Source organism: Gopherus flavomarginatus, chromosome 2 (genome assembly GCF_025201925.1).
Source record: "Gopherus flavomarginatus isolate rGopFla2 chromosome 2, rGopFla2.mat.asm, whole genome shotgun sequence".
NCBI classification, from domain to species: Eukaryota; Metazoa; Chordata; order Testudines; family Testudinidae; genus Gopherus; species Gopherus flavomarginatus.
The window spans coordinates 263,855,096-263,872,439 of record NC_066618.1 but is presented as its reverse complement, the minus strand read 5'-3'; the positions used below and the strand labels follow the sequence as shown (position 1 = coordinate 263,872,439).

The following is a 17,344-nucleotide window of genomic DNA, read 5'->3' as shown; positions in this document are numbered from 1 at the left end:
TAGGTACATGAGCCAGGAAGGCAGCAGATGAAGCCTGAGCTCTGGTAGAATGCGCGGTGATGTGGCTTGGGGAAATATGAGCCAAATCATAACAAGTGCGGATGTACGCTGTCACCCAAGATGAGATCCTCTGAGAGGAAACAGGTAGGCCTTTCATTCGGTCTGCTACTGCGACAGAGAATTGGGGCGTTTGACGAAATGGTTTTGTCCGCTCAATATAAAATGTGAGTGCTCTACGGATGTCCAGGGAGTGCAATTGTTGCTCCCGTCGCGTTGAGTGTGGCTTCGGGAAGAAGACTGGAAGAAAAATGATGTCCTGGTTAACATGAAAGGCTGAAACCACCTTAGGGAGGAATGCTGGGTGTGGTCGCAACTGCACCTTGTCCTTGTGGAACAGAGTGTACGGAGGATCCACCATAAGAGCCCTAAGCTCGGAGATTTGTCTGGCCGATGTAATGGCTACGAGGAAAGCTGTCTTCCAAGACAGGTATAGTAGCGAGCAGGTTGCTAATGGCTCGAATGGGGGAGTCATAAGTCTGGTTAAAACCAGGTTGAGGTCCCAGGTCAGGGCTGGGCGGCGTACTTGAGGGTATAAGCGCTCCAAGCCCTTGAGGAACCTCGAAACCATAGAGTGTGAGAACACGGAATGACCACCTTCGCCTGGGTGAAAGGTAGAGATGGCTGCCAAGTGTACCCTCAGTGATGATAGTGCTAGGCCCTGCTGTTTGAGAGACCAGAGGTAGTCCAAAATAGAGGGGATCGATACCTCAGTGGAAGTAAGATTAAGCGTTTCGCACCAGCAGGAGAAACACTTCCACTTGGCCAGGTACGTTGACCGGGTGGAAGGCTTTCTGCTACCCAGGAGAACTTGTCGTACTGATTCAGAGCAACGTAACTCTGACTGGTTTAGCCATGCAGCAGTCACGCCGTGAGGTGAAGAGCCTGCAGGTCCGGGTGGCGAAGCCTGCCGTGGTCCTGAGTTATGAGGTCTGGGTGGAGTGGCAGGGTAATTGGGTTGGCTGTCGACAAGTTGAGCAACGTGGTGTACCAGTGCTGCCTGGCCCACACTGGAGCAATCATGATGATGCACGCTCTGTCCCTGCGGAGTTTCAGCAGGACCAGCGGGAACGGTGGGAAGGCATAAAGGAGCTGGCTCTTCCACGGCATCAGGAAAGCGTCCGAGATCGATCCCGGAGAGAGACCTTGGAAGGAGCAGAACATCTGGCATTTCCTGTTCTCGTGGGAAGCAAACAGGTCTATGTTGGGAAATCCCCACTTCTGGAAAACAGAATGCATAAAGTCCGGGCAGATCAATCACTCGTGAGACAGGAAAGACCTGCTGAGTCGATCCGCCAGAGTGTTCCAAACGCCTGGAAGAAAAGGACGCTACCAGATCTATTGAGTGGGCTATGCAAAAGTCCCAGAGTTGGATGGCCTCCTGACAAAGCGAGGAGGACCGTGTCCCTCCCTGTTTATGTAGTACATGGCCGTTGTGTTGTCTGTAAACACAGACACAACAGCCTCACAACTGTTGCTGGAATGCCTGGCATGCCAGGCGGATTGCTCTCAGTTCTCGGATATTTATGTGTAATGCCAGCTCCTGAGAAGACCAAAGGCCTAGAGTATGAAGGTGACCGAGGTGAGCACCCCAGCTGAGAGATGACGCGTCCGTCGTCAGGGACACTGAGGGTTGGGGCGGATGGAACGGCATCCCTGCACACACCAGGGAGGGAGTTAGCCACCATTCTAGGGAGCCTAGGGTGCTCGGGGGAATGGTGACTATCATGTCTATTGGGTCCCTGCCCGGGTGGTATACCGAGTTGAGCCAAATTTGGAGAGGATGGAGGCGGAGCCTGGCGTGTTTGGTTACAAACGTGCGGGCAGCCATGTGACCCAGGAGATCGAGACAAGTGCAAGCCGAGATCGTCGGGAAATTCTGTAGGCCTCGGATGATTGTTGCCATTGCCTGAAACCGCGGCTGTGATAAGCAGGCTCTGGCTAGATTGGAGTCCAGGATAGCTCCTATGAAGTCTAACCTCTGCGTGGGAACCAGGGTGGATTTTTCTATATTGATCATCAGGCCTAGACGTGTGAATAGGTCCTTGACGATGCCCACATGCTGAGTGACTTGTGTCTCGGAGGCCCCTCGGATGAGCCAATTGTCCAGATACGTGTATCCGACGTCGGCGGAGGTAGGCAGCGACTACGGCCATACACTTTGTAAATACCCTTGGGGATGCAGAAAGGCCGAACGGCAGGACCGTAAACTGGAAGTGCTGACGGTTGGCTACAAAGCGGAGGTATCTCCTGTGCGGAGGAAAGATGGTGATGTGAAAGTACGCATCCTTCATATCGAGGGTGGCATACCAGTCTCCAGGATCCAAGGATGGGATAATGGTCCCCAGGGATACCATGCGGAACTTCAACTTTATCATAAATTGGTTGAGTCCTCGCAGGTCTAGGATAGGTCTGAGACCTCCCTTTGACTTGGGGATTAGGAAATAACGTGAGTAAAACCCCTTGCCCCTTTCGTCCATCGGTACCTCCTCTATAGCTCCTATGGCAAGGAGCATCTGCACCTCTTGTAAGAGGAATTGCTCGTGAGAGGGGTCCCTGAAGAGGGACAGGATGGGAGGGCGGGGTTGAAATAAATTGGTGGTTGTACCCATACTCCATCGTGCGTAGGACCCAGCGATCTGAAGTTAACTGGGACCATCTGGGAGGAAGTAGAAGAGACGGTTGGAGAAGGGAGGAGAGGGATCCTGGCCTGTAACTGGTACGCTGCTCTTGGGCACACCTTCAAAAGTTCGTCTTTGGTCCCGGAGGTGGTTTCAAGGGACCTTGATTTTGGCCCCCTTGAGGTCTTGACGGTCGTCTGCGACCACCTCGGCCGTGCCGCCTGCCAAAATCCTGTCTTTGTCTAGGCACATTATGGGCGGTGAGGTTGGGGACAGAAAGGCCTGCCTTGGGTCACCGGCATATGCATGCCGAGAGAGCGCATTATGACCCTGTTGTCCTTCAGGCTTTGCAGCCTGGGGTCAGTCTTCTCCGAGAAGAGGTCTTTACCATCAAGTGGCAAGTCCTGAATGGTATACTGCAGCTCCGGTGGGAAGTTTGAAACCTGAAGCCATGAGATGCGCCTCATGGCAACACCCGAGGCCAGAGTCCTGGCTGCTGAGTCTGCTGCATCCAACAAGGCCTGGAGAGAAGTTCTGGCCACCTTTTTCCCTTCCTCCAAGAGGGCAGAGAACTCTTGGCAGGAGTCTTGAGGGAGAAGCTCCGTGAACTTACCCACCGCCACCCAGGTGCTATAATTATAGCGACTAAGCAAGGCCTGTTGACTTGCCACCCAGAGCTGTAGGGCCCCTGCTGAGTACACCTTGCGGCCGAGTAAGTCCATTCGCCTAGCCTCCTTCGATTTCGGGGTGGCGCCTGCTGGCCATGGCGTTCCCTCTCATTAACGGACTGGACGACTAGTGAGCAGGGAGGAGGATGGACATACAAGTACTCGTACCCTTTAGAGGGCACCATATATTTACGCTCGACTCCCCTGGCTGCAGGAGGGATAGAGGCTGGGGACTGCCATATAGTATCGGCATTCGCCTGGATGGTCCGAATAAACAGTAGGGCCACTCTAGTGGGGGCATCCGCCGACAGAATGTCCACTACTGGGTCCTCTACCTCCGGGACCTCCTCCACCTGGAGGTTCATATTGAGTGCTACCCTCCTTAGGAAGTCCTGATGGGCTCTCAGGTCGATTGGAGGAGGGCCCGAGGAGGATGTTCCTGCCAGCGCCTCATTTGAAGAAGAGGAGATGCCAGCAACGAGTGGGTCCTGTGTGGCCTGTTGCTCTTGGGCGACCTCCTGCTCCAGCAGAACCTGGGAGTCTGGTGGGTGAACTGAGGCTTCCTCGGCAGCAGTCGGAGGGGGATGGCTAACCGTCGCCTCTGGCACTTGGTGCTCTGATGAGACAGAGCAGGATGGAACTACTGGTACGCCTTGGGCCTGGTGGTACGCCCAAGGTGTCCAGAAAGACCACTGATGGGGTCCTTGGTCTCTTGGAAGACTCTGGTGGGCACATCAGAATTGCGGTCCTGAGCATAAGAGCTGTCCGCGTGGCAGGACACTGATGCATGTCTGGATGGCCATGAAGGTTGCTGAAAAGCCCTGGGCAGAGTCTCTGTCTCTAGCGGACTCTGCTCTACTCGGCACTGGGGACCGGTACCGGGAGGCATACCGGTACCGGGAACGAGATCGGGACCTGCGACCGGAGCGGTGCCGGGAGGTCGACCGAGATCTCGAGGCTTGACGGCGAGAGCGGCTACGGGAGTCACGGTGCCTGGAGCGGTGCCAGGAGCTGGAGCGGTGCCGAGAGTAGCGGGCTGGCGAACAGGATACCAACCGGTGCCGCGAGTGCGACCGGTACCGAGGAGGAGAACAGTACCGGGACTGCAAACGGTATCAGGAGCGGGAGCGCCGACGGGAGCTGGAACGTCTGCGGGACCGTGATCGTGAACAGTGCCACTCTGCTGTGCCGACAGAGGATGGCCTTATTAAGACAGGTTTGCCGATACTGTATTACCCGCACCGGCGTGCCAGGGGTTGAGGCAGCGTCGACTCTGTCATGGCAATCAGATCCCTCGCCATAGAGAATGTCTCCGGCGTGGATGGAATAGTAAGCTCAACCACGGCTCGCGCCGGGGAGCTGACAGGCACCGACTTGACGGCCCTCATGGGACCGGAATCGACAGTGCTGACGTCGCCAGTGCCGTGGCAGTTGTCAGTGCCAGGCAATCCGACTTAGACGAGCTCTCTGGCTGCGGTGCAGGTGGCATGGAAGCAGCAGGAGCCTTAAGCTTTCTGGACCTTGGGGAGAGGGAGCGGTGCTGAGTCGACTTCGGTGCCGGCAACGGCCGGTGCAGAGAGGCCTTGGCAGTACCGGCGTGGTCCGGTGTCGAGGAGGTGCTTCTGCCCGCCGATTGACCAGCGCTCGGTGCCGAAGGCGGAGGGGTAAGAGCTGCCTCCATGAGGAGCTGCTTTAGCCGAAAGTCCCGCTCCTTTTCTGTTCTCGGCTTAAAAGCCTTGCAATGCGATGCTTATCTGTCAGGTGAGATTCCCCGAGGCACTTAAGGCAGGAGTCGTGTGGATCTCCTGTCGGCATCGGTTTATGACAGGCCGAGCACGGTTTGAAACCCGGTGAACTGGGCATGGGCCCTGGCACCGGGTGCAGGGAAGGGGCTAATCCCCGAACCCCTCTTAACTATACACTAACTATGAACAATAAAAATTAACTATAACTATATAACTTTGAACTATATACACAACAAAATTACTAGAGAACTACGAGTAGCTAGGGAGGTGGAGGTCAGTAAAACTGCACTCCACTGTTCCAACTACCGACATGGCCGGTAAGAAGGAACTGAGGGGCGGTTGGGTCGGCAGGGGTATATATCCGGTGCCATGGCAGCGCCACTTAAGGGGGCGCCCAGCGGACCCACTGAGTGTTGCTAGGGTAAAAAAACTTCCGACAAACGTGCACGCAGCACGCGCACACCTAACTGGAATGGATATGAGCAAGCACTCGAAGAAGAACAGAAGATTCTTCAGAGCAGCAGCCTGGTTGAGAGATTTCCTTAACCCCCTCACATCAAAACAGCCTGAGATTTACAGTAAGCACAATGAGCTAAACTTAGTCACACCACCACCTCTGCCTGATGCTATGGAAGTCCAATCAGGAACTGGTTACTGCTGAGTAGCACAGGGAGCAGATGCTTTTTTGTGACTATAAACAGAGCTGCCCTGGAAACCTGCTTACATGATTAGTACGTTTTTAAATTTTTTATGTAAGGAGCCCTGATAACTCAACAGGAGACATAGACTCTTAGCTGGATCAAAGAGTGCCAAGATCCAAAGAAGACTTACAGGAGGGATGCCCAGCTAGCTGATTGATACACAAAGTGGCACAAGAGACAGGTGATACAGCAAGAAAACACTGTCTTTTTCAAGCAAACATGACTACGAGGTGATTATATGATGTAGTTTCCCAAATAGAGGGCATATAGAAAGAAATCTGAAGTGGTGGATCAGTGTTACATCAGAAGAATTAATCTTAGGCAGAGAGATCCAGTCTAGTTTACCAATCCCCCCCACCTTTTTTTTTTTAAGCTGACAATCACCAGAATATAAAGACTGCAGTATATTGTCTGCTTCAGAATGGGGTATTTGGTCTCCCCAAGAACAAGGCGGCTTAGACTGCTACTCCATCTGCTTCCAGGACCAAGTTCCAAAGAGAAAGGAAGTTCTTGAATGGATTTTCTCCAAAGTCACAGTTCAGGATGGAGACTCTAAGTTCTACCACTGAACCAACTTATTAATTGATCTGAAGAACACCTATCTATACATTATTATGCAACCCTCCTGGAGGAGATGTTAGCATCATGTGCAACACACTACATTACCCATTATTCTTTGGCCTACCTGCCTTTCTGAGGCTGTCCTCCAAAGTGCTAGTTAACATTGTTTCTCCTCAAGCAGAAAAAGGTTTTTGTATACAGGTGCTCAGATGACCTGTTCATCAGAGCACTGTTCCTGGAAAATGCCCACACAAAAAAAGTCACCATACAGTCCAGATCCTTTCCTGGAACATGGTTTGTCAATATCACAAACATCTAAATGATGGCGCTATTGCTTCTGTGAGTAGTTTTAACTGTCAACCTCCACTCCAAGCCAGTGGTCAGAAGGCACAGTGTCTTTGTTCTCCAGTCACATCTATCAGGGCTCTGATGTCTTCGATAAGAACAGAGGTCTCTAGGAACAACAGACTGTTGTGAGACTCCACATGGTTTTTCTCCATAAATCTGAGCATGTTAGGACTGTCTTTTTTGTGCCATTGCTTGGGTACTTGGAAGAGAAGGTATGTTACAATGAGGGGATTGGTGGAGAAAATCTATACCAGCTTTAAGAGCAGGAAACCTCATTCAAGGAACAAATTTCATCCAGAGTTACTGTATTGGAAGTCTGTTCTTGCATTATCAAGTAGATCACAATAATTAGGCCTTAAGAGCTGTCCTGATCAGCCAAGGTGTAGTGGTGATCCCTTACAACACTTCAGCAATAGCTTTAAACAAGGACAAAGGTACCAGATCCTCAACCTGGATGAGCATCTAATCTTTGCTGGTCCTGGCTGTATATTTTGAAAAGAGGGGAGGGGGGGGGAAATCTGTATATTCAAGCACTACCTTTATTTAGAATAAATAGAGCAGCTAGTTAAAGTAAAGGAAAACTCCAGGAGAATGGAGGCTACAGCCTAAGGTCTTTGAGTGAGTAGTCAGCCCTGAGTCACTGGTGTGTTAATGGACATATCTGCAGCCAGAACCCAGCAAAGACCAATCTCCTTTCTGATGAATAAATTAATAGGCTGCAGACATGATCATGCACCTTTCTTCCAGGGCCAAAAGCCTGACTTTCTCTTTCTGATCACAACATTCTCCAGGATCTCCAGGACAAGCAAACAAGGCAGAAGTGAGCCATGGTGGCCCCCACACTGTCAAGGGAAATCCTGGGTCTCCTGTATAATTCAGATGGCAATCACCACTCAGCTATGTCTCCTCTACAAAAAGAATCTGCTCCCAAGGACAAAATTCTGTACCCAAGCCCAGAAAATCAAATCTTAACTACATTAAAATAGGATATTCAGATGTGTTAACACTTCTTCTTTAGCCCTGAAAAAGTATTTTTACAAACAGGGCATCTTCAAGGGCCTGGTCTGTGTGTCGTGTTACGTTATTGGCCTGCATGGAACAGGTGAAGCATGTCCCCCCACCAACACTAACTAGTGTTCATTTATTCAGAGACACTCATCTCCCGGTCTTCTCATTGTTCCTGTTTTCCTTTCATGGAAATGCACTGCTTTTAGATGCCCTGTTGTAATGGCTCTGTGGCCTTTCCCTGGGAAAAATAGGAAGACTTACCTTAACTTTTCTCCAAAGTTTCCTTTCTTCCAGTAGTAAAAGTCCACCGATCCAACCCACCACAAGGATTGTGGTCTGAGGAAGGCTTAAACTATCACACTTGCCTCCATGTTCTTTGGGGACACAGTATATGTTTCCTTGGGGTGGAATTTGAAGTTGGGGGCATAATATATTTGGGGTGGAATTTCAAGTGGCTCTGCAGCAGAAAATGTTTATGAATTCTTGTCTGTTAACCTGTGAATTAAAGTCTTTTAAAGGACTTTACACTACAAAACATCTTTGGAAGTATCTTGAACTGGCTAGGTCTTTAAGGGTATGGCCACTTCCAGACTGCTTGATTGACAAGTCTTTTCTGCCTCAAGAAGCTGCAAGCAGGCGTGAGACCTATTGTAATAGATATGTGGACTTTTCCCCTAGAAGAAAAGAATTTCAGATATAAATGTTCTTATATTAATTTTCTAACGTGCCTGTAAAACTTTCTTTTTCCTTAAACTAAAGCCTGACTTGACTGGATTGTTTTTGTAGAAATACAAGGAAGATGAGCCTCTGTTTGCCAGCAGCCTTTGGGGTCCATCCTGTGATGAGCTTGATCAAATTGTGGAAAACTGTCTTCTTCCCGAGTTGAGTGTCGGAGACTGGCTGATCTTTGATAATATGGGTTCTGGTACCTTGGGTCAACAGTCTGCCTTTAATGATTTTCAGAGGCCACCAGTTTACTACATGATGTCTTTCAATGACTGGTAAGATGATGTTCTCAATATTTGCAGTGGTAGTTGTACTCAGGTTTTTTTCCTCCTGAAAACATTTAAACATAATCCTGCACTTGGATGCATGGTATTGATAAGGAAGATTTAAAAAATCAACTTAATTCATTTTTTTTAAAATGCTACCTCACTGTTTCACCTTTCAAACTGGACTACATTAACATGAACTAGGTATTCTCACCAGCAGCGTCCATGCAGGGCAGTGAGAGCACAATGGTTTGGAGTGCTCTACAGTTCACAGCCCTATAGTCTATCCTGTGGTGCGATGTAGACAAGTCTTTCATTTAAGACAATAGTAGAATGCATACAGTTGTAGGTATTGCTTTGCTGACTGATGAGTCTCTGTGCAGCTGTCCAATGTGTTAAAAGGAAGTGTTGTCATAAGCACAGCCTGTATCACATACATTCCCCAGTAAATTCCTCAATGCGAGTATTACTAAGGTGGAAAAGGTGAACTTAATCTTAAATCTGCCAAATAATTTTGTTGTTAGACTGAATACTGAACTTAATGCTGGTTTCCAATGTTAAGCCACCATGAGAATTTTAAAACTCTCAGGTCTATGCTTCCTGAACACACCTCTGTTATACTTTCTGCTGTAGGTATGAGATGCAAGATGCTGGAATTACTTCAGACACATTGATGAAGAACTTCTTCTTTGTGCCTTCTTGCATTCAGCTGAGCCCAGAAGACAGCTTTTCCACTGCAGCTTAAACAGGCAGTAACGCTTCATGTAGACTTGCAGTTGCAAGCCTGTAGTTTGTCTGGTCAACATTCCACTCTGGAATTAAAATGGAACAATCTTGAATTCAACTCATTCTCTTCAAAACTTGAAAATTAGTAATAGCCAATTGGGACCAGGCAAAACCAGCTACAACTACAATTCACTGGGGGTGGGAGGGTTAGTTAATAATGTCTAGATTTAAACTTGCCAGTTCGTTCAGCCCCTGAGCGTTTAAATAAAATATGCAACAAAATGGATGACTTAGTTGAGATGGAAACCCATCACTTGGGTTCTCAGTTAAACAGTTTACATACAAGTACACAGTTTTTATACTAAGGATTCTTGTTAGAAAGTCTTGTAAAGTTATTGTCTTTCACCCAGATATATCAAATGTCAGTGGGAGACTAGTGTGACTTCATTAGAGATGTTCAGTGTATTTAGTGTGTAAATTTGTGCTTTGAACTGTAGTTCAATAAATGTAAAATTGCATCATAGTATTTGTTGTATTTGACCCTTGACGTAACCCGTGTATGACTGCAATAAAACTTTGTGTAGATTTTTTTTTCAGGTTCTCTTTGTGAGAGGGACTAGATAGCAGTGAAATGGATATGTAGATGATTGTTTTGAAAGGATTTTTTTTTCTTCCAGCCTATTTCAGGTTTAGGTTGGCAGAACATTAAATAATGAATAGTTAATTTAAGTAAATTAAGTTTGGTGAACTAGTGTGAAGGGAAGTTCAGATAAGTTCCTGGAAAGCTGAAATGCAGTTTGATGGTGCTTCAACATAGAAATGTTAATATAATTTAGTTTAACACCAGAAATATCAAACCTTCAAGACAACAGGAGTGAATAGCAGTACCTAGGAGAGGTAGCTGTAGCTAGAATGCATGTAAAACCCATGTAGAAATATGAATTACAGCTATACTGAATGTTAAATAGAAATGTCAGGTCCCTTTTTTTGAACCAGCTTTATAGAAAAACTTCTAGTCCTGTACAGCATTAAGTCTTTGTAATAGAAGGGCTACATGTCTTCAGAAACCTGGATGATCTTTTGCACTGTACATTGTGTATTTATGTAACAGCAAAGCACACCAACTATATATGCCCATTAATCTTAATAACTGAAGCTGTTCAGTGGAATTACTTGTTCTGTTGTTAAAGCATCTTGATTTTTTTCTCTAGTCCACTCCTTTTACATTTTAAAATATTTTTCTTGCTAATCTGAAACTTAGGAGTCAGGATTGTGAAATACTCATGGCTATTAAATCCTGGATCCCTGAATCAAAAAGGATTAATTAGAAAATGGAGATTTTTTTTTTTTTTTAGCTCCTTACCTGGGGTGTGAAATTTCCACCTGACTTGTACAAATGCATTTAACATTAGTGACAACTGGCAGGAAATCCAAGTTTGCAGTTCAGAAAGGCTAAGAATACATAATATTTTATACCTTTTAAACGTGGAAAGAAAGTTTATCATGGAATGATCCTTTCAACTTGGACTTCCAGCACCAAGGGCTTGCCTACACCCAGTTTCATATCTGTAACTACGTTCACAGTAGGGAATTGTACCATGCTGTTTCTCAATTGATAGAGTAGTGTAGGCCAGCCCTAAGGGAAGCACTAAGATACCTAAATACTTCTGAGGATTTAGGCCTAAGTACCACTGAAATCAGTGGCTGTTAGGTACTTAAATACCTTTGCACCTCTGGGCTTAACTGTCTTGTGATTTTTGAGTTAATGAATTGTTCCTGTCTTTTGAAGGGATAGATTGAAGATGGCCATGTTATAAGAATTATTTATGGGGGTTAATACATTAGAAGTTAATTTCTTATGGAAAATCTAGCCATCAGACCAAATTTCTCTAGGTTTGAAAGAGTCTATGTACTCTAGTCCTCCAATGGCAGGTTTGGCTGAAACCCTAACCAACCCAACTGATTTGTATTTATCTGAGATCATGTTGCAAGATTCGCTGTGGAGCCTTAAGGAGAATTGTTTTATGTTAAACTTGCAGCTCAGTTGCAAATTCCTTTGTAAATGATAGGGTCGTCAGTTCAGACATATCTATTGTATATGAAGACAGTTTGCCATAAAAAATTTAAGTTTGAACCCAGTATGTATTTCAATTTGATGCTAAAAATTGTTACCATCATTTGTTTACAATACTGTAATCTCAATTCAAATATTAATATAAACCTGAATGATTTCTATATAAGTGAACTGTAATGTAGCTTTGTCATGCTGAATACACATCTGCAACTTCTTGCTCAGTGGCTCAGAAAACTACTCTTGTGGACCTTGGTATGAATACAGTGGGGATTTTAAACTTAATTTCCATGATAATATTCAAGCGCTGTTTCCAGTACACTGGAATAATCATGTATGTCTCAAACAGGCTCAGTGTTGCACCATACCTATGTTCACAAAACTATTAATACTACTTCTGGAGTAGTATTTGACAATTTTTATGTATGTTTTGGCATTTCCCAAGCATTCATCACCACCCTATAATTAGGCACCACAACTTGAGGCAATGGTCCCTTTCTATTTGGTATAGCCAAGCTACTCAAACTCTGTCAATTATTTTTCAGTAGGGAAAGGCACTTTGGCTGCTTGAATAAAGCAGAAGCAGCTGCAGTCACATAAATGTGATACAGTAAATCCATTGCTGCTACCCAGTCAACTTATATATAAAATTTACCTTGAGTTAAGAGTTATAACCTAGCTAAGATGAGTCCTGTATCAGAGGTGGATAAATTCAATTCCCCATCTCATTACTTTTACATAAAGCACTCCCCTACCCTATAGGGAACACCAAAGAGATTTAATACTCTTAATGGGCTGTACATGAGACTTGATCCAGGCTTGAGAGAACAGGGAAAGTTACTGAAAAACCATTTTGTTGTATATTTAGGAAAACAAACTGTGGATTTAACAACTGTCCCTACTTCCCTCAGAAGATACCTGCCAAATAAACCTTTAGAATTTGATAGACTAGCACATGCTAGCCTAAAACAATCTTGCAGCTTGGTTTGCTATTGACTCCCTGTAATTAGGCACAGGCACTACAGACAAATGCCTAGGCATCAACTCCGAGAGTCATGTGATGAGGTCACAATCTCTGTTTTCATAAAAAAAATTTTAAAAATGTAAACTGAGCATAGTTAGATGTCTGCGTGAGTTTGTAGAGTCTGAAACAGCAGTTCTGAGACATGAGGTGCCTTAGCTATAAAGCCCAAGATCCACTGCTGCTTTAGCAGGCTCTGCCACCAGCATTGTGTGGCAGGAGGTAAGTGAAAGAGGTTCCCCCACATCAGTTCTTAATATAAATAGTAGTAAGGCCCTAGTACTTAATCTGAGAAGATACTGTCATCCCTGTAAGGGAGATGGGACCCAGAATTGGTAGACTCTGACTTTTGTTGCTCATGGAGTAGATCAGGGTACCTGTTGCCACCTCTCTGGGAAGGAAGGAAGGAAGGTAGGCCCACAGCCACTTCAGGTGCAGCACAGGGTAGACGGCAAGCTGTGGCATGCCAATGGCACTTGATAGTCTTAATCCATTCCTCCCTGTGGTGAACAACCAAGGCTTTTAAATATTTAGCCCTTCAGTTCACACAAAGAATAGCCTAAACGCTTTACTTCAGATCAGTAGTTTTCAAACTTTTGTACACATGACCCCTTTCACATAGCAAGTCTCTGAGTGCGACCTCCCTTATAAAAACACTTTAACATCATTAGAAATGCTGGATGCAAAGCAGTGTTTGGGGTGGAGACGGACAGCTCACGATCCCTTCCTCCGCCGCGCCATGTAATAACCTTGCAACCCTCTGAGGGGTCCCAAACCCCAGTTTGAGAACTCCTGCTTTAGATCATCTCCTCTCCTACCTGAAGCCAACTAGAATCTGCATCCTGAGAGTTTTCATGGTAAAATGCAAATAGCCATAAACCCATTTTTTATTAAAACCATTCTTAAGAAGATGTGGGAGCTACAGATGGTGGTCATGCAGTCATATCATTTACTACTGCAATATTATAGAGTCAGATTTTAAGGTCAGAAGGGACCATTATGATAGTTGGTCTGACCTGCACAATGCAGGCCACAGAATCTCACCCACCCACTCCTGTAATAAACCCCTAACCTATGTCTGAGCTATTGAAGTCCTCAAATCGTGGTTTAAAGACATCAAGGTGCAGAGAATCCTCCAGCAAGTGACCCGTGCCCCACGTTGCAGAAGAAGGCAAAAAAAAACCCAGGGCCTCTGCCAATCTGCCCTGGAGGAAAATTCCTTCCTGACCCCAAATATGGCAATCAGTTAAACCCTGAGCATGTGGGCAAGACTCACCAGCCAGCACCCAGGAAAGAATTCTCTGTAGTAACTCAGATCCCATCCCATCACAGGCCATTGGGCATATTTACCGCTAATAGTCAAAGATCAATTAATTGCCAAAATTAGGCTATCCCGTTATACCATCCCCTCCATAAACTTATCAAGCTTAGATAAGTCTTTTGCTCCCACTGCTCCCCTTGGAAGGCTGTTCCAGAACTTCACGCCTCTGATGGTTAGAAACCTTCATCTAATTTCAAGTCTAAACTTCCTGATGGCCAGTTTATATCCATTTGTTCTTGTGTCCACACTGTTACTGAGCTTAAATAATTCTTCTCCCTCCCTGGTATTTATCCCTCTGATATATTTATAGAGAGCAATCATATCTCCCCTCAGCCTTCTTTTGGTTAGGTGAAACAAGCCAAGCTCTTTGAGTCTCCTTTCAGAAGACAGGTTTTCCATTCCTCGGATCATTCTAGTAGTCCTTCTCTGTACCTGTTCCAGTTTGAATTCATCCTTCTTAAATATAGGAGACCAGAACTGCACACAGTATTCCAGATGAGGTCTCACCAGTGCCTTATATAATGATACTAACACCTTCTTATCTCTACTGGAAATACCTTGCCTGATGCACCCCAAGACCGCATTAGCTTTTTTCAGGGCCATATCACATTGGTGGCTCACAGTCATCCTGTGATCAATCGATACCCTGAGGTCCTTCTCCTCCTCTGTTATTTCCAACTGATGCATCCCCAGCTTATAACAAAAATTCTTGTTATTAATCCCTAAATGCAGGACCTTTCACTTTTCACTATTAAATTTCATCCTATTACTATTACCCCAGTTTACAAGGTCATCCAGATCTTCCTGTATGATATCATGGTCCTTCCCTGTGTTAGCAATACCTCCCAGCTTTGTGTCATCTGCAGACTTTATTAGCACACTCCCACTTTTTGTGCCAAGGTCAGTAATAAGATTAAATAAGATTAGTCCCAAAACCGATCCCTGAGGAACTCCACTAGTAACCTCTCTCCAGCCTGACAGTTCACCTTTCAGTACAACCCGGTGTAGTCTCCCCTTTAACCAGTTCCTTATCCACCTTTCAGTTTTCATATCGATCCCCATCTTTTCCAATTTAGCTAATAATTCCCCATGTAGAACCGTATCAAATGCCTTAGTGAAATAGAGGTAAATTAGATCCACTGCATTTTCTTAGTCTAAAAAAATCTGTTATCTTCTCAAAGAAGGAGATCAGGTTGGTTTGGCATGATCTATCTTTTGTAAAACCATGTTGTATTTTTTCCCCCAATTGCCATTGACCTCGATGTCCTTAAACTACTTTTTCCTTCAAATTGTTTTTCCAAGACCTTGCATACTACAGATGTCAAACTAACAGGCCTGGATCACCCGGATCAGTTTTTTTCCTTTCTTAAAAATAGGAACTGTGTTAGCAGTTCTCCAGTCATATGGTACAACCCCTGAGTTTACAGATTCATTAAAAATTCTTGCCAATGGGCTTGCAATTTCATGTGCCAGTTCCTTTAATATTCTTGGATGAAAATTATCTGGGCTCCCTGATTTAGTCCCATGAAGCTGTTCGAGTTTGGCTTCTACCTCGGATGTGGTAATATCTACCTCCATATCCTCATTCCCATTTGTCATCCTGCCATTATCCCTAAGCTCCTCATTAAAGACTGAGGCAAAGTATTTGTTTTGATATTGGGCCATGCCTAGATTATCCTTAACCTCCACTCCATCCTCAGTGTTTAGCGGTCCCACTTTTCTGTTTTCTTATTTATATGGCTATAGAACCTTTTCCTATTGGTTTTAATTCCCTTTGCAAGGTCCAACTCTACATGGCTTTTGGCCTTTCTCACTTTATCCCTACATGTTGTGACCTCAATCAGGTAGCTTTCTTTGCTGATCCCTTCCATCTTCCCCTCCTTGTAGGCTGTTTTTTCTTAACCACCTCTGAGGTGCTTGCTCAGCCAGCTTGGTCTACAATTCCTGCCTATGAATTTTTTCTCCTTTCTTGGGATGCAAGCTTCTGATAGTTTCTGCAACTTTGACAAATTTCTTTATTTTTTTAAAGTTAGCCCCTTTGAAATAAAAAATGCTAGTCACAGATCTATTTTTGTTTGTCCTTCCATTTAGTTTGAACTGAATTAGCTCATGATCACTCGAACCAAGGTTGTCCCCTACAACCATTTCTTCTATGGAGGTCCTCACTACTCACCAAAACCAAATCTAAAATGGCATCCCCTCTTGTTGGGTCAGCAAGTACTTGGTGAAGGAATCCATCAGCTATTGCATCTAGGAAAATCTGAGCCCTATTATTACTACTAGCACTTGTCCTCTAGTCTATATCTGGGAAGTTAAAGTCTCCCATGATCACACAATTCCCATTAGTATTTACTTCATTAAGAACATTAAAAAGGTCTCTATCTATATCCAAATCAGATCCTAGCGGTCTATAGCAAACCCCAAGCACTATCCCAGGGGAGGCTTTAGTAGCTTTCTTCCCCAGTGTGATTTTTGCCCAGACAGACTCTGTCTTATCATTCCATCTCTTCTTATTTCTTTACAGTCTATCTTATCATTGATATACTATGCTACTCCACCATCTTTGCCTTTACTTCTACCTTTCCTAAACAGCACATACCCTTCAATACCTGTACTCCAGTCATGACTACTATTCCACCATGTTTCTATTATCCCTATAATATCTGGTTTCACTTCCTGCACCAGTAACTCTAGTTCCTCCATTCTGTTACCTAGGCTCCTCACATTGGTATACAAACATCTTAATTTTTGCTGTTTGACTTCGCTCACATTCTTTACCCGATTAGGCCCAGACATTCTACTGCCAGTATCACCTATTAGGCTGGTATCTACACTACCCTTCCTCCTTATGTGTTGCTTCCCCCTGCCCCCAGTCTCCTGGAGAGAAGTGATAAGGATCGGCTTTTTATTTTTAAGTAAGTTTTTAAGACCTCATGGTTGCAGAGAAAAGCATGAAAACGTGAACTGGAATGCATGCTGCAGGCTCAGAACCAGAAGGCAAGTAATCCCCCCTATTTTTTAAATTATGATTAAAAAAATAAATCTGACTCATGATCTTTGAATGGTTGAGATTGGCAATACTGCTACCCCATAAGCAAATTGGTGTTTGGATCATAGTACAGCTACCCTATAGCCTCTTTGTATAATACAATAGTATTGGGCCCTCCAGTGGAAAAAATGGCTGGCATGACAAAATTACCTGTGGGCAAAAGGGCCTATCTATTCTGAAGAGGAGGAGGGCTTGACTTTGTTGCAAAATTAGCTCCTGTGGAAGTGGTCACAGGCTGAGTAGAATATAGAACCCAATATTAAACAATACTGTAACCTTCAAGCTAAACAAAGCCACTTTTTCACATTACATTTTAATCTCCTTGGCACTGTATAGTCTAATCTGAGTTAGGTGTTTTAATAGGATTACCCAGCCAATTGCTGTAGAACAAAGCCAATTGTGCTTGACAATAAGAGCTAGCTGACAGAAGGGAAACTTGCTGTAAGACAGTAACA

General features: G+C 45.1%; 1 protein-coding gene across 3 annotated transcripts in view; it reads left to right on the top strand.

Annotated features, from left to right (window-relative positions):
* Positions 1 to 11,735, top strand: part of AZIN1 (antizyme inhibitor 1) — a 68,222-nt gene extending 56,487 nt beyond the window's left edge. For all 3 annotated transcript variants that reach the window (XM_050941047.1, XM_050941046.1, XM_050941048.1), the window contains 2 exons: positions 8,496 to 8,710; positions 9,335 to 11,735. In XM_050941047.1, the coding sequence (XP_050797004.1) occupies positions 8,496 to 8,710; positions 9,335 to 9,446 (327 nt within the window). In that variant the 3' untranslated portion in view covers positions 9,447 to 11,735. The remainder of the gene's footprint in view (positions 1 to 8,495; positions 8,711 to 9,334) is intronic.
* Positions 11,736 to 17,344: the final 5,609 nt, after the last annotated feature.